Source organism: Nelumbo lutea, chromosome 1, assembly GCF_056320005.1.
Source record: "Nelumbo lutea isolate HS-2025 chromosome 1, American lotus-T2T, whole genome shotgun sequence".
NCBI classification, from domain to species: domain Eukaryota; kingdom Viridiplantae; phylum Streptophyta; class Magnoliopsida; order Proteales; family Nelumbonaceae; genus Nelumbo; species Nelumbo lutea.
Genome location: NC_142684.1, coordinates 6,046,680 through 6,071,999, shown reverse-complemented (window position 1 = coordinate 6,071,999; position 25,320 = coordinate 6,046,680). Strand labels below are relative to the sequence as shown.

At 37.8% G+C, this 25,320-nt stretch overlaps 1 protein-coding gene across 2 annotated transcripts; it reads left to right on the top strand.

Annotated features, from left to right (window-relative positions):
- Positions 1-331: 331 nt before the first annotated feature.
- LOC148873325 (uncharacterized) lies at positions 332-22,491 on the top strand. Of its 2 annotated transcripts, none has more exons than XM_088963750.1 (4): positions 332-509; positions 2,853-3,154; positions 18,334-18,570; positions 22,081-22,491. In XM_088963750.1, the coding sequence occupies exons 2-4, from the start codon at positions 2,936-2,938 to the stop codon at positions 22,339-22,341; spliced, it is 717 nt and encodes a 238-aa protein (XP_088819876.1). In that variant the 5' UTR covers positions 332-509; positions 2,853-2,935; the 3' UTR covers positions 22,342-22,491. The 2 variants fall into 2 exon arrangements, with proteins under 2 accessions (XP_088819876.1, XP_088819877.1); XM_088963751.1 differs by having other exon boundaries at positions 342-509; positions 2,844-3,154.
- The last annotated feature ends 2,829 nt before the right edge of the window (positions 22,492-25,320 follow it).

Below are 25,320 nucleotides of genomic sequence, written 5' to 3'. Positions count from 1 at the left end.
TAGAAATTATAAAAAATATTATAAATTATAACAAAACACTAAAAATACAAAAAAACAAGAAAATTGAAAATCAAAAAAGACCATTTTTCCTCTAACTCGCCATTCAAGAATAATTTGATCATAAAGATTATTATTTATGCTGACATGGATACCTCTATAAGCATTAATAGTGCACTAACACAAGGCGAGTTTTGAAAAATAATTACTTACCGGAAGTTTTAGATATTTTAAAAAGTTATCAAGAGTCTAAAGGAAAGGTTAAAAAATAATGGTGAGTTTTAGACAGTATTCCAAAAACCAAAAAAAGCACCTTCAAATTGTGCACGGGTACTTGCTCGCACACGCGAGATGGGGGCCAAAAGGGTCATTTCATGAAGAAAATAGAAGCTAACCCCGAGACTATCGTCACATACATTGCAGCCTCTGTGCCTGGAGACCTTAGCCACTTACCAGTGCTCTTCCTCGATTCCACAGTTCCACTCTCAACAACGAAACTCTCACTTTTACCGGTAAGATTCAAACCATTTTTGCATCGTTTTTCTTGTTATTGTTTTTCCATAACTGGTTTTGTGCCAGTTCACCCGACCGATGGCGAAAACCCCTTGAGTTTTCTTTCTTCCCTAACTGATAGACGACCAACGGTGTACCGTGTTCGTTCTCAGGTGTTAACCGCAACCAAACAGCCACAAATACCATCATTCGACAATGAATAGCGTGGCAAACCTCATTATTTGTTTTTTTTTTTGGATGAATTTTTGTGTTGCTTTTTGTGGATTGCTTTCAACTATATTGATCTCTCTTTTTGTTAAATACTACTTTTTTAATATGCTATATTGATCATGAACAAAAAATTCATGCATACAAGCATATTGATCTTTGTTACTGTTATTTTTTATATTAGTTTTTGTGCGATGCTTGCTGCTAAATTGTTTTTAGTACACCCATTCTTGTGTTATTTGGAGGGTTCTGTTTAGCGCTTGCAGAATCCATGGTGATGCTAGTCTTGGAGGGTAGATCATAGTTTAGAGATTACATATCCAAATTGATCCTATTGGTCGTGTTGGAGGTCGGTGTTCTGTCAAATTTGTATTCATTTCTAGGTCAATAGGAAGGACTTAATAGAAATGAGGAAGGTAATGAGTGAAAACAGGAGTTGCTATTAACCCTGGTTGTAGCTGGATTGAGATTGGTGGGATTGTTCATGAATTCCATTTTGATGATCGGGTGCATCCTCAAATTTTGGAGATACATCAAAAGTTGGACGAAATTTTGAGAAGGGAATCAGATCATCCTCAAATTTTAGAGATGCATTTTCAAAGAAGGAAATAGGGAACACACCTAATGCATGAAACTACAATTGAATGCCATTGGTAGGATAGTAGATCATCTGTACACCTAATGCAACTAATTGCCGATGAAGAGAACTAGAGAAGTTTGTCCAACTAAGAGATGACTTCTCTGAATTTTGGGGAAAGGAATTTTTATCCAAGGTTTTTAAAACTGACTCGGAGAACGAACCAGTCAGGGGTCTGGTTCCCAGGTCGAACAGTCCGACCATTCGTACCAAATGGTCGGCCTGTTCTGACAAAAAAATAAAATAAAATAAACGGTCAAAACCGTTGAACGGTTCGAATGGTTCAACCGTCCGGGTCAGTGGTTTTCTGACCAAATCAATGTTTTTTGCAAATATCCGGTTTTGGGAAAAACAGAACCGGTCACCTGACCGGTTCTCGGTTTTCCGGTCTGACCATCCGATCCGGTCCGGTTTTGAAAACCATGTTTTAGCTGAAATCATCTGAACCTAGATGCATTTTACCAATTCAAAACTTGCATAAAGTAAATGCACTGGTGTAAGGTGTTGACGTTCATCTCATCAACAGAGGTGGGGGTATCAGCCAATTAAAAGAGGACATAGATTCACACAAGGCCAATTTGTTGTACCATGGAACAGTTTTAAGTCAACTACTTCTGCTATAAAATTGAGTGACCTGTGTGCATAGATACTACTTTATTCATTTATTGTTAAACAAATAGACTATTGTCTTCTAGTCGTTGTGGGGATTGTCCCTATTGTTGTGAGGACTCTCCCCCATTTACTTTAAGAGATGCATTTAAAAGTCATAACATTTCTTATAGTTGGAAATCTCACCTCTATGTCTTTCATTAAAGAATATAAATATCAAGATTAAAGATGTATTAACAAAGAGAAGGTCAATCAAACTGGTCCTCAGATTTTTGACCAAGAATAAACAGGCCCTGCCTCATTATAGTATAACTTCAAGGAAAGAAAAACCAAGAATTAAGGCTAAGAAATCATTAAGAAGCACATGAAAGAAAATAGAGAAATACACCACACAACCAATATAACAGCTTAGTTGCCCAAGTCAAATAGATGTTGTGCCTTCTGGTGTTGCTGAAACAATTCTGACTGAGTGTAGCTATTTATGGAAGTAGTGTCCTTGCATTTCTGCTGAAAGTTGAATGAATATCGGCTTTGCTCAATACTAATTCATGTTCCAGACCACCAAAAAGTGTTGGATCTTAACCCGAATGAAAGAAAAAGAAGGATTTCACTTACCTTACATTTATGATATTGCAGAATTCTATGATTCAATTAAACTATTGAAAGTTTTTTTCTTTTTTTTTTTGAATGTGGAATGTTCATGATTCTTGCTGGGGGTTCTGGAAAAGTATTCAATGAGGGAAATTCCCTTGTCAACCCTTGAAGACATCTTAGTGACTTCAACAAATATTTTAGCACCTGTCAAAGTAGTACTTTGCATAAAAGTAACTTGCTCATATTGATCTGGTATCAAAGTTGAGCATTGTCTTATTGTCAATAGAATGTGCAGGGTGATATTGGAATTATATAAATTTGGGATCTGAGCTTAGTGTGTTGTCAAATTCGAAAGAGACCTGAACTTTCAACTTAAGGATGAGCTCCTTTCAACTCACTGCTTGCGCGCCACTTGTGAATGCCACATATATTTCTGCAGCTCATTGCCTGACTGCTTCAGAGTTACGTACCTCTCCAACATATGCACTTCAGTTTCATATTAAATGTCCCAAGATAGCTTTTAATGCATCTAGCTACCAGAGGTGCACAACTGTCTGCATGTTTGGTGGCAAAGGAAAATCAGGAAATGGCAATGAGGTACTAAAACTTTTGGGACTTGCTTATTCATCCTTTTTGTTTTTAATTTTTATTTTTTAATTTGATGTGGAATACGTCGTAGGGCTGTGATCAGATTGGATTCAACAAAATCTGAATCCGGTCCAATTATTGAAAACTTGCATCTGAATCTGATCAGATTTGAAGACCTCAGATTTGAATTTGAATTCTAATGAACTTGGATCAGATTTGGGTTTAATCCAACTCCGCTTTAATTTTTTAAAATACAAAAAAATTAAAAAGTTAACTACTTTTCAACTTTATATATAATAAATTAATCTAAATATAACATACTGAATTTATATATATATATATATATATATATAGTATATAAAAACGTATTTTTATAATTTTAAATATAATTATATAAAATTTATATATTTAAATCAATAAATATTATAATATAATTGGATTCAGATTTTAATCAGATCGGATGGTGTCAAATTTGAACCCAATCTGATTATTAAACAGATGTGGATTGCAAAATCCGAATCCGATCCAATTACATAAACACATCATCCAAATCTGAGATAATAGGATCAGATGTTGGATCAGGCCATGGACGTTCGGGTATCATTGACTGGCCTAGTGATGAGGGAAGATAGGGAAGAGGTGACACTCCTAATTTATTCTTGAACTCAGCTGAAACACATGAAAAAATGTTCTTATCATATTTCACCCTAATGGGGTATCTTTCCAGTCTTTTTTCTTTGGTTGGAAAACATGATGGGTGGAAACCCTCCCCCAAACCCCCCTTCAGACCTTGGTAAAGGTAAGATATCATCCCAAGTCTCTATTACACCCAGTCAGAGACTTTTTCTGAAAGCTAGCTGATACCTTCTTCCAAGGCATACACACAAACATGTGAATATACAAACAAAATTACAAAAAATCAAATTTTCTTTCCAACTTTTATAGGTTCCTCCATAAAGATGGAACCAATGTTTAAAATATTGACATGATATGCCCAATAGACGGTGTATCGTATCTGTATTCAAAGGTGCAGATATGTGAAACAGGTGGAAAATGATATGTTCTACCCTAAAGGTTATAGTGGTGGTCTTGACTCTTGACTACTGCCATACCTCCATGACTGCTGGTATAAGTCTAAAAAGCTGATCCATCTGATATTTTTTTGACAATTTCTATAAGCTGTACCAACACCCTATAGAAAATTGTATAAAATTATAAATGATTTTCCTTGCAGGAAAGAACTATAAATGGATCTATCAATGAATCTTTTAAACTCATTGATCTAACAATAATTTATGCCGAAAATGATGCTTTTCTTAGTTTTTAGGAAAATTTGAAAATAAAAAATCATTTATTTTATATATTCTAAATGATTTTCTTGGTAAGTGAGAACTGTAAGATGGATAGAAATGATCTATCGAACTCATTGATCATGTCAACTATGGCTGGCTAGAAAATTTAGTTAGTGACTTAGGCACAAATCCTAGCTTGAGCCCAAGCCCATGCTATAGCCCTTATCATAGGTGCTAAGCCCATTTCACCGGTCACCCTTTAGGCCTTAACCAAGTACCCACCTTTTTTTCCCTCTCTATCTTAGCACCAACACCTTTTGAGTACCCTTATATTGTTTGGGATATAGTTCCTATTTTGTTGGCTAATAATCTATGTTACTTAGGCTTTAGAAGGGGACTAAGGGAAAATGAGTGTGAGTCTTTAATCTGTTTGTTGGACCTTTTAGGGCAAATCCACTTGGACTTGTTGCTGAAAGACTCTAGAATTTGGGTAAGCTCTTTAGGTGGACTCTTCTCTTGCTCTTCGTTCTTCAGAGTACTTGCATCTCCCAGCCCTCTAGTTGGGGATGCCCCCATTAAGGAAATCTGGTTCAAGCCTATTCCCATGAAAGTGAGAGACAAAGTAAGTCTGGAGTGGAAACCACCACAAGGAAATAAAGTGAAACTGAATTTTGATGGGAGCTCCCTTGGAAATCCGAGACTTTCAGGTATAGGAGGAGTAATCAGAAATTCTGAAATGCAGATACTAGCTATATTCTCAGGACCGATTGGCACTGGGAATTCACTGAAGGCTGAACTTTTGACATTACTACAAGGGCTGAAGCGAGCTAAACAGATGGGATACATGCATATTGAAGTGGAAGGTAGGAGTGAGCAAAAAAAAAAAACAAAAAACTGAATCGACCAAAACTAAACCGAAAAATTGGTTTCGGTTTGGTGTTTTTAAAAAACCGAAGGTACCGGTTCGGTTTTGGTTAACCAATACAGAAAATCGGCGTTTAACCAAACCGATCGGTATATATATTTCTATATATTTATGTATATTATAGATATTTTATATTTTTTATATATTATAAATTAATAATATGCATTATATATAAATATATATTTATAATATTTATGTATATTATAGATATTTTATATTTTTTATATATTATAAATTAATAAATATGCATTATATATAAATATATATTTATAATATTTTATTATATACTTTTATATTATATTGTAAAAATTAAAAAATCGAAAAACCAATGAACCAAACCAACGATTAACCACTTTCGGTTACTGGTTTTCCAAAAACTGGTACTACTGGTTCGGTTACAAAAAATGCCCCATGGTTCAGTTAACCGAACCGTGAGCACCCCTAGTGGAGAGGAGTCAAAAGTGGTCATTCCCTGGGCTACAAACAGTAGCCATACCCCGTGGACGTTTAAACATGTGATTAGGGAAGTGGAAAAGATCGCAAAGGAGGTTGAGGCTGAATTTAAATGGGTTCGAAAGAGTGCAAATGGGCTAGATGATTATCTAGCAAAACAAGGGGCATTGAGACAACACTTATTTTGGGCTGCTTTGTAATGAGGGACAGAAAAGAGTGATTAAATGTGTTCATCACTCCCATCACCAAGTTATATAAACTATTTCCAACCTGAAATTTAAATAAAATTCATGCTTACTGATAAAAAAAATCTATATGACTTAGATATGACAAGGACATGACTGGATACAGTATCAAATACAAAATTTTTAGTAAAAGTTGAAGTATCTAATATGATTTGACACTCTTGTATGGGTATTTGGGTAACAGTTGATAATTAGTGGAGATATTAGTTATTTTTTAATGATCTGGTTTTGTGATTTTGGGGAACCAGTTAAAAGGTTAATTTAATACTTAAGAAATAATTGTTTAAGATTTTCCCAAAAGTCAAGAACCAATCAAGAAGCATATTTCAGTCAATAGCCCCAATTTGCAATGCCCAGTTAGATGGTATTTTCGGTTTCAATCTCCATTCAGTGGCCTTGAAGCTGAGTGGAGACTCCTACTCAGTATGGCTGGTGAGCTCCATTGAAGTGCAGCTGTGGAGGCAGGGGAGAAGGGAGGAAGACGAAGAGACAAAGCTTGTAGCTTTACGTGGGGTGCAAGAGAAGATGTTTTACACCTTTTCGGCTAGACATGGTCAAACGGCCATTTTAGAAGAGAGGAAGGCAGATGGCAGAACTTTTGTGCAGGCTCTGACAAATGGTTTAATGAGCAATGAGGTGGCGGGCAACGGTCTTTATTCAAAAGAGACTGGAACCAGGCTAGGAGCTAAACAAGCCCATGCTAAGACTATTGGGGCAATGATGGATTGTAACACTGGTCTATCATCGTCCCCATCAATTGGCCCTAACCTTGTGAACTCTACACAACACAGCCAGGCGGAACTCTCGACTTAGGTTTGGGTTCCAAGCAAAGGGAATCCGGTCTGCTCGGCTGAACGAAGAAATCCAAAGTTCAAAAAGCCTCCATCAAAGAGCTGTCGGTTGAAGCTTTGGAGGAGGAAAGTGAGGAAGAAAGTGATGTAGAGTCATATGAATCTTCCAACTTAGGCAGTGTTGAGGTAGACAAAACCTTGCAACTGATTGAGAAGGAGAGATTCCATATGGAGCTCCTATTTATGGAAAGATGTGACAAACGTTAGTGTAGGTGATGCCGAAGCTAGTATGACAGAGTGGGTGGAGATACCTTTAGCAGAAGTAGGGAAGTTTGCGTTTATCAACAAGATAGACTCAAAGCTGAAATTGCAGTCAGCTCTGGAACCTGGTAAAGAGGTTTCAACTCCATTCTATGGAAGGAAATCTGATTTGCTAGATATGGAAGAGCATGGAGAAGGTCCACTCATTGACAGTCCGATTCCTGGCTCTACTTACCAACAAAAGGCTCTCCCTTCAGAACCTCCTATTGTGCGTTTTTCTGCTTCATAGAATCATCCTGAACCTCCCATTCCAGGTATTATTGTCAATTCTGGTTTTCGTACTAATAGTTTTCCGGTGCTTGGTACAGATACAGTAGCTCCCTCACCTGCTTCCCAACCAGATGATGAAGTCTTGAAGGGGATTAGTATGTTAGGGGTGGAGGAAGGAAGGGGAATGGAAAGAAAAACAATGCAAAATGGGGAGGCTGATAGAATCTGGAAGTTGATCCGGGATGAATTTGATGATCTAAAGAAGAAAGAAATGGAAAGAGAAGATAGGGGTAAGTCAATTTTATCCAGACAAAGGGAAGAAGAAGAATTAGAGGTTCAGGGTGATGAGGAGTTAGAGCCAGGATTTGTCCAGGAGAATGGAACGGATAAGATAAAGGTCTATCGTAGGAAAAGTGAAGAAAAGAAGAAAATGAGGAGGAAGAAAAAGTCAGAAGTGGAAAGGTTAAGGTCGGATGTTGAAGCTGATATTGAGTTTAGTGGAAGGGGTGAAAGAAGGAGAAAACAAAACTTGAGGCTGATCAGGTTAATAGGATCATTTCTTGAGCAGACATTATGAAAATAATCAGTTGGAATGTAAGAGGACTTGGGAGTGCGAGGAAAATAAGAGCTATCAAAGACTTATTGAGAAGGGAAAAGCCAAACATTGTTTTGATACAAGAAACAAAACTGATGGAGATGTATGGGAGGTGGATAAGAAGCATTTGGAGCTCAAGGGGTGTTAGGTGGTCCTTCAGCCCTTCTTGTGGGGTCTCAGGGGGAATGGTGATAATGTGGAAGGAAGATGTGGTAAGAGTCTATTGGAGGAATTGATAGGGAAGTTCTTGATATAAATGAAACTTAAAAATATAAAGGTTGGCTTTACTTTGGTTCTCACTAATGTCCATGGTCCAAATAGATATCGGGAAAGAAATTAAACGTGGGAGGAACCCTATGCTATTAGGGGTTTATGGAATGGTCCATGGTGTGTGGCAAGGGATTTTAATGTGGTGAGATTCTCAAATGAAACAAATAACCCCAACTAGTGGGTCATCACTAGTTTGAGGAGATTCAATGCATTTATAGAGACTTGTCAACTAAAGGAAATTCCCTTGCTGCAAGCCCGCTTCACATGGTTGAACTTCCAAGAAGTGCCCCAATGATCAAACTTAGACAGATTCCTCTTTAACGAACCTTGGGAGTCCCATGTAGGAAATCTGGTGTCTAGAGCATTACCTAGAGTCACCTCGGATCACTGTCCTATCAAGCTAGGTTCAGAATCCTTTGCAAGTGGCCCTACCCCATTTAGATTCGAGAGCATGTGGCTTACGCATCCAGAATTTGTGAGGAATGTGAAGGCTTGGTGGAATGAGGAGTTAAGAGAAGTGGAATGGAAAGGGGTCAGATTCCACAAAAAATTAAAGAAATTGAGAGAGAAAATATAGGAATGGAATAGGGAGCAATTTGGAAGAGAATATCACTCTCTTGTGTAAATTAGAGGAGATAGATGAGAAAGAGGCCCAGGGGACTCTAGTTGCAAAGGAAAGAGCCTTAAGATGTAGGGTAAAGAAAGAATTGGAAGAAGTGCTCTTAAGAGAAGATATTTGTTGGAGATTGATAAAAAAAAAAAAAGATATTTGTTGGAGACAAAAATCTAGGTGTAAATGGATTAAGGAAGGGGGTGGTAATACAAAATTCTTTCATGCCCTAGCAAATGGGAGGAGGAGGAAAAATCATGTAATCAACTTAATGATAGGAGGGCAGGAGGTAACCAATCAGGAGGAAATTGCTAAGATTTTTGTGGACCATTTCAAATTCTTTACATCTAACTGATAGAGAGGCCAATCAAAGTGAGTTGCCAGAGATAAAAGAACCCTCAAAGATGTCATCTTAGCAATAGGGGCAAAAGTCTCCAGGTAGTCAATCCCATATGTCTGTGTGTAGCCTTTTGCAACAAGTCTGGCCTTGTACCTCTCAATAGTCCCATCAGCTCTGTATTTAATGGTAAAAACCCACTTGCACCCAATTGGATCATTCCCTTCAGGCAAATCCACCACCTCCCAAGTACCATTTTCATGTATAGCATCCATTTCAGTCTGCACGGCATCTCTCCATTCTGGAATCCCAAGAGCTTTTGATACAGACCTAGGAATGGGGTTAGAAGCAACTGAAGAGAGGTAGGCACAATATGAAGGAGAAAGTAGGTCATAAGAAAGGTGTTTGGAAATGCAGTGTGCAGTACACTTCCGCTTTCCTTTCCTAACAGCAATGGGGACATCAAAATCTGGGAATGATGATTCCAAGGGAGCTGAAGCAGTACCTGTTATCTCATCTGTGATTGGGGATGTATGAGCCTCATCTGTTGTAAGGGAAACTACTTGCTCATTCCTGGATCCCTGCCTTTGATACACTTTGAGATTATGGGTAGGACGAGGAGGTAAAGAAATAGGGGCACTAGAACAAGAGGAATGAAGTGGCTGATCCTCCTTTGATTTATTTGGTGAGGATACAGGTTTGTCAAGAGACTCAACTGGGACAGAAAGAGGAAGAGCAAAAACTTGTGATAGATTCTCCCCCTGTTGATAATGTCCTTCCTGAAATGAACCATAAAAAGGAAAAGTCCATCAAAGGTAATATCCATAGAGACATGTCGGGTGCCAGTTGGAATGTGAACATAACAGGTACAACCAAACACACGAAGAGGAATTGGGAAGAGATCCTTGTCTGGATGAAGAAGACTGAAGGGGATTTAAACCCTAAAACCCTGGATGGCATACGGTTTATGAGATAGGTAGCAGTAAGTACAACATCACCCCAAAATCTTGTAGGAACATGTGAGGCAAACAAAAGGCTCCTTGCAACTTCAACAATATGTCTATTTTTCCTCTCAGCAACTCCATTTTGTTCAGGGGTTCTAACACAGGAGCTTTGGTGAATAATCCCCATATCAGAGAGATACTAAGATAAACTCTTCTCAAAATACTCTTTTGCATTGTTAGATTTGAAAACCTTAATTTTGGTATCAGATTGAGTTAAAACAAGCTCATGAAATTGCCTCACAAGTCTCGGGACTTCATCCCAGGATTTCACTAAGTATATCCAAGTGAATCTAGAAAAGTCATCAATAAACATGATAAAATATCTGTAACCCCCCATAGAGGATAAGTGGTAAGGCCCCCACACATCAGAGTGTACAATATGAAAAGGAAAAGAAGATATTTTATTGCTCACAGAGTAATTGTTTCTACAATGCTTTGACAACTGACATGACTCACAATTGAGACTGGACACACTGACTCCCTTAAACAGTTTGGGAAACAAATGACTTAAAGCAGAAAAAGGTAAATGACCCAACCGATAACGACTCAACATAATTTGACTGACTGAATTTGAAGAAGTAGAACCAAAAGCAACATTCTTGGTTTTGTCACAACCATGAAGAGTGGAAGATAAGAGTAAGGAGTCTATAGGTTTGACAGTTCCCTTGCCAGAAATAGGGGCAAGAGAACCATCAACTAAGGTGATTTTGTCACAACCAGGAAGCAAATCATATGAAACAAACAAAGTGGAAAGGTTGGTCATGTGATCAGAAGCACCTGAGTCTATGATCCAAGGGGTGTTGGGATTACCTGAGGTAGATGCATGGTTAGCAGAAGCCCTTATACTTGAGCGAGCAAATGCGGTGGTGGCTGGACTTCCAGAAGGGTTGGATGATGAAGTTATACCTTCAAACTGGCTGATCATCTTTCCAAACTTCTCATATTCAGCTTTCATGGCTGCCAATTGTGCACTAGCAGACTCAACCTCTGTATCTGTACTTGTGGCTGCATGTGCACTTCCTGTCTTTCTACTATCATTCTTCTTCTGGAATCGGATAGGGACAAGATTGGGATGCAATTTTCAGCACTTGTCCTTAGTGTGTTTCGGCTTCTTGCAATATTTACACACCACCTCCTTCTTTCCTGTGCCACTAAGAGCTCCTGTAACTCCTTTGGGTTTAATTTCCATATTTGCAAAATGATCATTGATACTGACTCCTTAAACTTGCACTTGCCTCCTATTTTCTTCACTGCTGACCAAAGCATATGCTTGAGACAATGAAACATCTTCATTGGACAAGATGTTTTGCTTTGTAATGTCATTATTCAGAATTCAGCCTTGTCAAGAACTCAAAGACCCTATTCCTTTCAATCAATTTCCTGTCTGTTTCAGCATCCTTAGGGTATCCCATGTCACAATCTCTATCAAATCAATCTCTTGCCATAGAGATTTTAGGGCTGAGAAGTATGCTGCAAGTGACTTCTCCCCCTGTCTTAGATTCTTCACATCACTTCTCAGTTTGTAGCCGAGTTCATCCACAGATAATGCTGACTAATCTGTGACTGCATTGAGTTCACAAGCCACCCAATCACTGTGTAGTTTTCTTGCACCCATCTCTCATAAGATGGATCATCATTTTTTTTTTTTGATTAATAACACTTTCATTAATTCATCAGTAGAAAATTTACAAGTGGAAGACAAACACACTTATCTTCCAAGAGTCACAAAGAACTTCAAAAAATGAAAAAAGAAAAAACAAAGATATAAATACACTAACGTTACAACTTAGCCCAAAACAAAGAATCCCTTTCTGCCCCTTGTTTTGCCAAACCGTCAGCTAGGGAATTAGTTGATCTTCTAATCCAACATGTCTTAACTTCCATCTCTCGCACCAGCCATTTGAATTTCCTCTTCTCATTATTATACTTTCATAAATCATTTTGATTTTTAGTCAGCCACCCTATCACTACCTCTGAATCCCCTTCAATTAGAAGTTTCTTGATGTTCAATTCCTTGGCTTTTCGGGCTCCTTCCATAACTGCACATATCTCAACTCTAAGGGAGTCACCCACTCCTATTGGGCCTGAGAACATAGCAGAGATGACCCCATTTTCATCTCTAAAAACACCCCCGATCCCCAATTATCTCGGGTTTCGCCTACTGCATCCATCAAAGTTTAATTTCAAGAATCCACTAGGTGGGGGGGTCCAAGCCACACTTGTTACTGACTTGGTCTGCGTGCAATTTGCAATTTCACCCCACTTCCTCAACATGTCATCCACAGTGTAATATGTGAATATTTCCAAAGATTTCAGCCACTATACCGCCCTAAAATGTATGATAGCCCTCAGATCTGTTGTTCATCTCTGAGTTTCTAAGAAGATCCTGGAGTTTCTTTCTTCCCACAGTGTCCAACATATTGCAGCCCTTAGTCCTCTCCACATTGTCCTTCTCCTTTTTAATCGCCACCTGAAAAAGGAAGGTGAGAAAAGGCCCTGCATGTCTGATGGGGGATTCCAGCTGCACCCAAATAAGGAGAAAGCCCAATCCCACAATGACCTCGCGAAGTGGCAAGACACCATTAGGTGAAAACCAATCTCCCCATCTGCTTTACACAGAACACACCACTGAGGTGACAAACAAGTATTGGGTCTCTTCTTTTGGAGTAGATCACTAGTGTTGATTCTTTCCAGATAGGCTTCCCAACAAAAACTACCAACCCTATGAGGTATAGCTCTGCACCAAACCTCACCAACAGGGAAAGGGAACAAGGTAGGATTGGTGGACTGACTTAAGACTTTGAAGAACGAAGCACAAGAGAAAATGCCATTGGGGGTAGGTGTTCAAATTCTAGAATCCGCCCTAGTGGGGTCTAAGACAATGTTATCAAGAAGTGCAAGAAGGCTCGAAATACAGTCGAAGTCTGAGCCCCTCAAATCCCTTCTTAGATCCAAGTTCCACCCAATCCCAGAAGTGGAAGACGGGGTGGTGAAAGACGAGATCGTCTCATTTTTCAAATCAGAAAAAGCATACAAAGGCGGAAACCGATCCTTTAGAGGGATGCTCCCCACTCAGGTTTGTTCCCAAAATTTTATGGAGTTATCGGAATTCAAGTCATACCTGATATTAGGAATGAAGACTGGTAGCAGGTCATGAATGGCTTTCCAAGGAGAATTGCTTGTGATCCTAGCTCTGATTCCAACGTCCCATCCGTTGTGCTCTAGCCCTATGAATACTTGCCACTATTCTAGCCCATAGCTTCTCCTTCTCCATAGGAAACCTCCACAACCACTTCCCCAGCAGAGTCATATTCCTTCTCCTAATACTCCCAAGCCCCAAACCACCACATGACTTACTCTTACACACTATCTCCCAGCTAACTCTATGATCCCTCTTCTCTTCTCCCGGCTCCCATAGGAAATCTCTCATTAACTTCTCTAATCTGTTAGCAATATTCACCGGGATTTTAAACACCGACATGAAAAAGATGGGTAAGTTAGCAAGCGTGGCCTTAATTAATGTAATTCTCCCACCAAGAGAGAGGTAGTTCTTTTTCCAGGATACCAATCTTTTTTCAAACCTTTCCATCACCGGGTTCCAGAAACTCTCTCTCTTGGGATTATCACCTAATGGTAATCCTAAGTAGTTCAGAGGCCACCCCGAAACTTCACACCCTAGCACTTCAGCACTCTCCCTGATCTCTCCCTTCTCCAAATTCACCCCCACTACACAGCTTTTCCCAAGGTTAACCTTCAAATTGGACATTGCTCAAACAGTTGTATCATCGACTTTAAGTTCTTGATAAACCTCTACCACCTTCACAAAATAGAATCGTGTCATCAACAAATTGTGAGTGAGGGGGTTTCCATCCTCCCAACCCTCCAGCCTCTAATGAGCCCCCTAGAATTTGCTTTGTGAATCAGTTTCCCCAAAACCTCCGCAATTAAAATGAACAAGATAGGAGAAAGGGGGTCTCCTTGTCTTATACCCCTACTGGCTGGAAAGAAATCTACCACTGTCCCATTCACTAGCACTGAATAATGACAATTCCGGACACAGCCCATGATCCACTTACACCATCTAGCTCCAAACCCGAATTTAATTAAGACTTTCCTCAAGAACTCCCAGTCCATTAAGTCATAAGATGGATCATCCTCTGGAGGAGCTTTCTTGTTCCAAAAAATATAGCCCCATTTTCCTTTGCTACAAATATGGATTTTCACTGATTGTGACCAAGCCAAGTAGTTGGTCTCATCAAGTTTAATTGTAGATACAGCCAGCATAGGATCGGCTGGGGTTCCCAAAATCTGTCCATATTCAGCAGCATTCTTGTTTTCAAGGTTTGAGAAATCCATCATGTAAAGGCTCCAATTAGGATTTTAATAGGTTTCCCACAGTACTGGGGGTCTTGATGAGCTTAGTTTGAGCTGAATAGGCAACAACAACCAGCTCACAGAATCAGTTCAATCTTGATAACTGTGACAGTCCAGCTCGGTGGTAGCTCTTTCTATACTGTTTCAGCCTTAAAAGGACACCCAACAAACCTCCAATCACAAGGTATTTCAGGTTCCCAACAACCGTTGTCTCAAAGAGAAGAAAAAAGGCCACAATCCTTAAGAGACCTTTTGTCGAACACTCAGTGTGTAGCAGTTAACAGCCTACTGTTAACTAGAAGAAACCACTTCAAAGTGTTCAGTATAGGTCCAAAAAGAGGCTGGGATGAAGATGAGACTAGTACCACTTAGTTTAAATCAGTTTCAGCAGCTTGGCAGTCCAATAATCAGCCGAATAGCACTTCCAAAATAACCCAGAAATTTCTGAGTAGAATCAGTCCAGCAACAGTGGGCCGAATGGGGGTGGGCTTTGAATGCTTTAACAGTCCTCCCAAACAACAAAAATAACCCAGCAAAGGACTGAGAAGAAACTTACAGTAAGAGAGTCTCTGGTTTGAACTTCAAACCAGGCCGAACACTTGTTCTCTGAGATAACTTCGAAATCCTTTTCTCTTATTTCAAATCAGGTCGAACACCTTGCTCTCTGATTCTTCCTAGTCACCGAACCCTTCTCCAAGTGTGTAGAAACTTGGGCACCCTTCAATGACCTCCAAGAACCAGGCGGATGACTGTAAACTTTCAGCCCTAGAACCTCCTCATGCAGTTGGCTGAACTAGAACCACATGAGGGACACGCCAAGCAATGGCCCGCTCTAATACCAAGTTGAAAAATAGTCCACTTGATGTATGGAACTGTTTGAGATTAGATGCAATCCAGAAAATAAACAAACAAGAAAGGAAGAGAAGAGAGAGCTGGTGGCAATGAGTGTTAGAGAGTAAGTGGTTCGAACATAACCTCCCTCTAACACTCTAAACATTCTATTAAGAAGTTAATCTTTGACAAATTACAAAGAGGCCCTTGAGTGGGCAAGAAAATACAAAAAACAGAACATTACAGAGTATGGGCCCAGAATAAGGCCCATAACAGAGAGAAACATAACATAACATGAAATGACAGTCTATGGACCATTCGGCCCATCTCGTCTACATGAGTCTGTGTCAAGGTTTGTTGTTTCCCCTTAAAATCCCGTGGACCTCAGCTGGAACTTTGGATAACGTAGAGGTCTTAGGGGCAATGAAATTTTGGCTTGTTCGGACCTTCTACAACTCCTTGAAAATGTTTTTTTGGAATATGGTAAACCTGATAAGCGGATTTGGGCCCCCAACCCTAAGGGTTTTCTATCTCGTGCTTCTTTGTTCAAAACCTTTTGTGATTCCTCAGTTTTCCTTTCCCATCAAAGAGTTTTGGGTAGACCCATTCCAACCAAGGTAAGAGCCTTATGTTGGGAAGTAGTTCATGGGAAGATAAATACTATGCACTTGCTTCAGAAGAGAAGACCTAACTCCTGCCTCTCCCCAAACTGGTGTGTCTTGTGCAAATCCAATAATGAGAGTTGTTGCCATTTACTAATTTCCTGCCCCTTTGTTGCAGATTTTTGGCTTTGGTTTTCTTCTTTGTTTGGGTGCAGGTGGATGTTGCCTACAGAGGTTACTATGTTATTTGACCCCTCCTGTTTTACTTGGCCAAAGAAGAGAGGGAGGATAATGTGGAGATGTGTCAAAGCAGCTTTTATTTGGACCATTTGAGAAGAAAGAAATGCAAGGATCTTCTTAGAGAAGGAGAGAAGCAAGGAAGAAATCAGGATTTGAGTGATGGTTAGAGTGATCCACTGGATAAAGACTCTGGAGTTGTTCTCCCAGTTCTCCTTTGACGACATTTGGAGGAATTGGGAGATAGTTGCTAAAAGCTCTAAGGGGAAGGATAGAGTGGAGGTGGCCTGGACACCTCCGGTTGAAGGTTTTGTTAAACTGAATTTTGATGGGAGTTGCCGAGGTTATCCAGGCCCTTGTGGAATTGGAGGGGTCGTGAGAGATGGAGAAGGTAAACTTATAGCACTGTTTTCTGGTCCTGTGGGTATGGGGGACTCTGTTAAAGCTGAACTGCTTGCTGCAATTCAAGGGGTGCAGATAGTTAGTAAGCTAAACTTGACAAATGTGATGATAGAAGGGGATTCGAAACTAGTGGTAGAATGGCCAAGGAATCCTGAGTCTATAATTTGGTGTTACAGGGGTGAAATGAAAAAATTTACTTGGCTAACCAGGAATATGAATTTAAGCATATGGGTGAGAAGATCAGCAAATGGGGTGGTGGATGCTTTGGCTAAACAAGGGGTGAACAGGTCTAGTTTATTCAGGACACAGTTGTAATATGTTTTTTCTTTGTATGAGAGGTAGCAGCTCGTGCCTCTCTAAGGGATGATTGTAATGTCCTTACTTTTAGAATTTTAATAAAATTCTAATTATTCATAAAAAAAAAAAGATATCTGGTGGAATTTGCTTTGGTGCATGGGTATGTTTCATCTTCATGGATCATGATACAATGGGTGATTTTCGTTTTGAGGAGTTCTAGTGCTTCTAGAAGAAAAATTGGAAGAAAAATATCCATTGCCTTTGAGGTTAACTGATGTAGACTATTGATAAAAAAAGGTTAACTGATGCAGATCTATAAGAAAACCACTTAGATTCTGAAGACGGTTGCGGTAGATAGGAGTTTATTAGGAAATGCAGGAGCTGCTATTGAAAAGGATGAAATATTGATTCTAGATAAGCTATTTGAGAAGAACACGGTTTTGGAATTGGAAAGGATTAATGATGAATTTATGGTTATCTTTGAGGTCAGGAAGGCTAATCTTGCAGTTAGAAGATTCATGAGTAAAAAAAAAAATTGAAAAAATGTTTTGGTCTCAAATGTTTTCATGAGATTAAAAGGGGGTTTCTTTGGGCTTGGACCAAATAAGAAAGAGATGAAATCTAGAAAATTTTCGAAGTAGGGAGATACTATTTTGATCTTTTTTTTTCCAGGCTGTTGGTTTGCGGGCTTGTGTAAAGGTTGTGTGTTTTCTTTTCCTTTTTTTCTCTAAAGTTTGTTCGGGTGGGTTGGCTTTGTTAGGTCTTTTCTTTTGTTGGAATGATGTATATGCTGGAAGGTGTGGGAGGTAAGTGTATTTTTCTTCTCTTGGGTGTCTACTGGACCTTCCTTGTACTATTTCTTTGTGTGGAGTTGAATGTGATAACTAACAATATTGATCATTTGAAGTAGTATGATAATGATTCATCAAAAAAGTAGTATTATAATGGCTATCATCACATGTTTGATTTTATTTTTAGGCCACAATGGCATTTTGTGCAGATTCCTTGTCTTTGCATTCACATGGGTTACTTTGCTGACAACTTGGTTAAAAAACATGAATGCAATAATATAACAAGTTAGTTTTTTTGTACTCATCCTTTCCGTTACCTCAGTTGTCATAGCATCATGACTAGATTTAAAACATATTAATACAAACGAATGGTTCTCATGTTAGCTGAATTTAACAAGGACACAGCCAAACATGGTGTCAGATTTGGAATTTAAACTAACACCAACATGATATGGCATCCTTGTATAGATATCCAGGTATTACGGTCTGGTTATTGATAAACCAGTTTGTATCTCAATTTGACAAGATGCATAATCTTTTCCAATATTACAAACATCTTACTTGGAAAACTCTTCCAATTTGGCTGGATTGCAATGTTTAGGATTCTCCATGGAAAGCAATTGAGAATGCAATAAGAGGTTTTGGAAAGGAGCGGTCAGTACAAGATGTTTTGCGTAAGCAGATGCGAGAACGAGAATTTGGTGATACTGGAGGTGGTGCAGGGAGTCCTCCAAGTGGTGGTGGTGATGGTTCTGGTGGTTCAGAGGATGAAGGCTTCGGTGGGATTTTGGATGAACTATTGCAAGTGACCTTAGCAACTATTGGCTTTATTTTTCTGGTAACATTGTTGCTAATGATTCATCTTTTATTTCTCGCGTTCTACAATTTACCTTTCTAAGTCTAAATTAGTATCTGATCATTGTGCTCTTTCAATGTTGTAGTGTATTCAACATATTCATTGCAGGGCTGCAAATGTTTTTGTTTGTCTGAATTCATATTCAAATTTGGTCCAATTAAGGTGATCTGAATTCAGTGCATTTATAATTGGGTTGAATATGGATCTCCCTCATCCTAAACCAATATGATCCAATCCTATCCAATAATATTTAGACATTTACATTTCCATTCTTGTCTACATAGAATTAATATGGATGTATTAGTAAAATTATTTTGAATGTTGTGTGTTTTCTAAAGAGTCATAGTCTCATAAAGTTATTTTCATGTCATTTTATTCATGATGTACAATATTAATTTTATGTTTAGTTAATTATTTTATACCATTTGGTGCCATATCCATTGTTAAACTATGAACCCTTAAATTATTTGTTACTACTTTGAACCGTGTCCTTTTGTCTATCTCTAGTTCTTCTTGCCCCTTGTAAAAAATCACTTCTTGCCAAGGTTTAATGTATCAGAAGCACAAAGAGTGCTGGAAAGGCAACTTGAAGAGATGTATCAGGATACACTTTGCATATAGTGGAAAAATTAACATGCACATGGGTACACTAAGAAAACTCAAATAAATCCCATAAATGCATCAATAAAACTAAATTTAAGTCTCAAATGACTATACATAATGTACGTAAACATAATTTAAACACAAGAAACCTGTGTTTTGATAATTTATGTCAAGTGTGAACTATTGAGATATGCTGAGGAAACACTGGGAAATGGTAAAATACTTAATACATGACTTAAATCAAGAAAAATTAGTAATTTAAATGATGAATAGTTTTTTATTTCTTTTTTGATTTCTAGTTGATATAATATTAATTAGAAAAAGTTGATTAAATAGCTTAGAAAGTTAAAATTGAAAGCACATAACATTTTGGAAAAATGTAGTATCAGTGTTTTAAAAATTGACCTGGAAGCGGAACCGCTTTTCCTCAGGGTCTAGGGATAGTGGTCCAATGTATCTGCTACAGACCACACAAAAGATCGTTGATGGTCTGACAGTTGTCAATGGTCCGACATTTTTCCCACCCAGCAGACCACACATAAAAGATTGTTTTCGAAGGGACTGACACCTTTCAAATCCATGCCCAAGGAATTGTAGGGGAGAAACCACTTGAAGCTTTGTAACAGGATTTGGTGGAAAAGGGCCTGATTTCTCCAGCCTCCAAAATTTTGAATCCCTATCATGGACTTTCAGGGAGACAGCACTCAGTTGTGGCGAGAGTCCCTCAAGCATTCTTACTTCCCAATCATTCAACTTGGTAAAACTAAGGACATCATTACCATCTGAGAGTTGCATAGTTTGACATATTTCAGCCTTGTTAGCAGTGATGCTATAAAGAGATGGAAGCTCTCCATACATTGGTCAGTCAGAACATCAAATGTTTTTCGAAAACCAAGTGTGCTACCCATTACCTGACTTTATTCTAATATGTTTCTAAACCATAGGGTTTCCCAAAATCTCCACTGCTACTTGCACAAAAGAGCTTTGTTCATAAGCTCAAATCTTTGAATCCCAAATTCACCCTTATGTTTTGGATCACAAATTGTGTTCCGGGATAGTAGATGAATCTTCTCCTCACCGGGACCTTCCCACAGAAAATCCCTCTGCAATTTGTCCAAAGTATCTGCTACGCAGGTCAGCATCGAGAAAAGGGAATGCAGCCATGCAATGAAGATTCTACATAAGATCAGTTATCGGTGTTTGTAGCACCATGGAATTTGAGGTTGAGTAGAACACTTAGGCCCCATTCCTTTTCCAGTATTTAGCGGGGGTAAGTTGGTCAAGCCCGGTAATTGACCATGCTCCCCACATCCATTTGCTGCTATTTTGGGTCCCATGGTGAGAAACAATTCTGGAGAGCATCAGTTACCTGGGTAACTGATACCCGGTGGGTAAGCAATGCTAAAATAACACTCCTTCCCTCCCACCTCTCCCTTTACCCAGGTAACCTGTATCACACAAGAATGCTGGAACCGAACTTACTCGGACAAGATTTACCTGGGAAACACTTGCCCATGTAAATTCACATACCTGGGTAAGTAAAAACGAATGGAACCTTAATATCAAGAACTTAGTATGGAAGATGATTCAAAGATAGTTGTAAGGTGGCTGAGAAAATTTCGTGATAGCTCATGGTTATATAGAAACACTATGACAAAAATAAAGCAGCTGGAAAAGGAACTGACTGTCACATTCATGGACAAAGATCAGCAAATACAGTGCCTGATAAATGGCTGGACAAGTGATTATGTTATTGTATCGGCCAATGTATTTGCTGACTTTTGCAACTTAAGTAGAGTGCTTGAGTTAAAAAGATGAGTTCAGAAGTGCTTGACAAAAGGATTACTGGACATTAAACAGAAAGAAAATGAACCAACAAAGAACAAAGCCAAAGCTAAGATGGTAAAGGCCAAGAACAAAAGGATAAAAGTGGGTTTTAGGTTTGGTGGTGAAGGCCTTGAAGTTATCTTCTAGGGTTTCTAGATTTGATTACAGAAGAAATAGTGGAGAGGAGCCAAAAAAAAGTGGTTGGGATTTTCATCAACTCTGAGATGATCTATACAAGCATTTACAGTTGGAGAAGTGAAGAATAATTTTAATTAGTTAAGAGTAATTAGGAGTTCATAAAAATTAACAATAAAAGATAAAAGTGGAGGGTCGAAAGGTCTGTAAGTCCATTGCATTCTACTAAGGGGGTGTTCTTTTTTCGGATTTTGAGAGGGGAGAATGTTGGTCAATGGGATTTTGGTTCCCATTGACCAAGAATCCCATGTTCTTTTTTCAGATTTATGTGGGGACCAGGGAAAGTTTATTTTCCTGGGTATTACTTACCCGGGTAAGTGATACCCATCTCCTAGGTGGGTAAATAACTTTCCCACCTAGGGGGAAAGTTTCCTACACTTGAATGGGACAAAATGCCCCTTTTAATAATGAATTTTTATGGCTAAAATGGTCGTTGCCTTGTTTACATGAGAAGGTAAATGCACTTACCTGGGTAAGTGTTTTCCAGGAAAATCTTACCCAGTAACTCCATTTACCTGGATAAGCAACTTACCAAAAAGCAAACTGGACCTAAAAGGAAAAGTAGGGGCACAAAAAGATACTGTGAAGAAAGAAAGAAACGGAAATAACATAGGTTACAATCTGTTTTTTTCATTCATTGTAGTTGCAGATCTTCAATTTTTGGTAGGAATGATAATTGGGTATCCAATTTGAAGAATTTCCATCAGGATATTTTTTCAGATGTGTATCACCAATGTACAGCTCACAATATACGGGCCATATCTTTATATTTTTTAAATATCTTTTACCAATACATGGCTTGGTGCGGTAAATATTACTGGTATTTGCCACAAAACCTCAGGTCTCACCTCTTGTATGTCTTTGCAGTATATGTACATAATCAATGGTGAGGAGATGACTCGATTAGCAACTGACTACCTTAAGTATATATTTTGGAGAAAGAAGAGTGTTCGTCTGAGGCGTTCCATGTACAAGTGGCGGAGGTTCTATCGCCATCTGACAAGAAAGGATGTGCTGCAGGAGGATTGGTTGGAACGTGAAATCCTTAACACACCAACATGGTGGCACAACCCCGATCAATTAAGGCAGCTTCTCAGGGCTCGTCTTGCATCAACATCTTATCCGTAGTCCTGGTCTCTTCTCCTTTAATCTCCGCTGTTTTTTTTTTTTTTTGGTGGTTCATTTTCATTTTAGCTTTGAGGGATGGATGGAATTCTAAAAGATATTGTGAATCGAGAAATTTTATTATGTTAAAGGCTCAAAGAATCACTATGGCAATAAGTTTTTTGGAACGCAATTTTAAATATCGATATGTCCAATACGGGGCGTATCGTATCGGTATCGCTTAGAGGGGATACGGGATATGGTATCATCTGAATATTTTGTAAACTAATAGAATAAATAATTTCTTAAATCCACATTTATATAAAAAATTTGTTTAATCTCAAGAAATTTAAACGGAAAAAGATATTAATAATAGAATAATTATTTTAGTACTTAATATTTATAAATTTGAACATGACATGGATCTTAAAATTTTATAAATTATTAATTAATATTTTAATTTGAACAAAATAAAAGAATATATATTATTTGTAAAAATATTATTTACCAAAAACCTTAAAAATGCAATATAAATTGAATTTGTCAAATCCATTAATCTACATTTATATCAACAAATTACTTTTTATCTCAAAATTTATGGAAATAAAAATATTAATAAAAAATAATTATTTTAGCAGTTAAAAATTATGAATTTGCATATGATATATATCTTAGAAAATTTAATATATGTGATATATTTTAAGTTAATATTATATATTATTATAAAATTTATATTTATATTTTAATTACATTTTATGATAATGTGTTTATTGTTTACAAAAATAAAAACATTGTTAACTAAAAATTTGAGAATTAATTTTTAGTTGTCTTTCAGCTAATATTAAAAATTAAAAATAGTAAAATAGAAAATAATTGACATAATAATTCACATATAATAGTTGCATATGTTTTGTGCCTTAAAATTCAATAGAAAATAACACAATAATAGCTTTGTGCATGTATTAATTTTTAAATATATATATATATATATATATATATATATATATATAATGTTCCAAGATTCTTGATTGATACAATATCAATAAATTTTATGATTTTTATGCATCCTTCTATATTAATCGTAATATATTTATTCACATATACCTTTAAAATATACATTTTCTATGTATCTATACATTAATTATGGCTATTTTGATCTTAAAATTAATATTATTATATTTATAGAATTTATATGCATTTTTTGGTGTATCCATATTTTTTCATTCGTATACATGCATTTCCAAAGTGTATCCGTATCCATATTCAAGTGGTCCGATATGATACTTGATATCGATACTTTAATCTTTGTGTGTAATAGACTAATAGTTAAGATGCATAAAAATGGTAAGTACAACTTAATTGTCCATGTAAATATATAAAAAAAGCTATATAAAGAATATGGTAAATTTCTTAAACTATCCTTATGGTTTAGTTAATTGATTAAGTGTACCCTTACTCTGTTTAAAAATTGACTAATGCTATCCCTGATGTTTTTAACAATTGTCTAAATATTACAAGGAAATGTTTAACGAAAAATGTAAGATGATTGTTTTACCCTTAAATTCAACTGGATGGAGCCACTGGAGAGATCGGCAATAGTGGAAATCTGAAAGAAAAAAATAAATGATCGTCTTGTATCTGAACCCAGATCTGAAATAACCCCAATGAGAGCCATTGGAGATATTAACGGTAGCAGAAATCTGAGAGAAAAGACTACTTTCTAATCTTAAACCCAGATTAGAAATGGTAGCAGAACCTAGAAAAACTACTTTCTGGTCTCAAACAAAGATTAGAAAGGGTAGAAGAACCTCTTTGCCACTGCTACTTGAAGTTGCAGCAGTGATGGTGTTGAGACAAAGAGAAACAGGAGCTGGATAAAGATGGGGAGAGAGAGAGAGATTCCTCAGCTTGGTCTTCTTTCTTACGAAAGAAACGATCATTACTGGTTTCTTTAGAGCTGATCATTGGAAGGTTAGGGGTGCGGTGCTTCGTGAGTTTAGTCAGAGGCCACCACTGTGCTTGCGGTTGTTCTTACAACTGGATAGAGAGGATCTGCCCCAACTCTATGCCTGTGCTCAAATTAAACTAGAATTTCTCGTCACTACTTAAGGCATGAGCAACCTGATTTGTTGTTCTCCGTTTATCCCTTCTCTTCTCTTCCTTATATTCATTCTCTCCACTTCTGCAACTTCAACACCTCGGAATTCCTTAAACAGAGGATCCTCTCTACCAGTTGAAGATTATGCCTCGGATTTCCTTACCACTCTAGACAAATGGTTCACCTGTGGATTTTACCCTATTGGCATAAACGCTTTCAGCTTCTCAATTTGGTTCACCTGTCCAGTCGTGAGAAGAGCCGTGGGCGCAATGGTGGCCTCCGGCTAATCTCACAAAGCAAGAGGGTTCCGAAGTTGGATTTTATTTTGAAATTTCTTTTCAAACCCAAACAATGTCGTCTCGATCAGTAGCCTCTGGTCCCTTCATCAGCCTTCAAAACCCAGATTTGCTCCTTTGAGCGATTACACCTATAAGACCTTAGGTAAGAGAAAAATAGAGAGAGGTAAGAGAGAAGAGACCGGAGGTCTGAGGAGGAAGGGGACGAGGGAGGGGGTAATATTGGATTTTAAAAGAATTTTAAACATCATGTGGTCTCGCGTGTTTGATGGAATACTAACGGATGTTAACGGTAAGGGTAGAGTAAGTCAATTGTCAGAAACAATAAGGGTAGCATCAGTCAATTTTCAAACAATAAGGATACATTTAATCAATTAACTAAATCATAAAGATAGTTTAAGAAATTTACAAGAGATACCCACTAAGGGTTTGGAATAGATACGGGTTGGGGGTTTAGTGAGGCGGATAGGGTTTAAAATTTACATAACCTCCCTGAACCCAAACTATTACCCTCCGTAATTTTGTACGTATTTATAATACACATATTTGTATTTATACTCTTTTTAAATGGAGCCTATGAGAAATCATTTCCAAACAAATTTATACCAA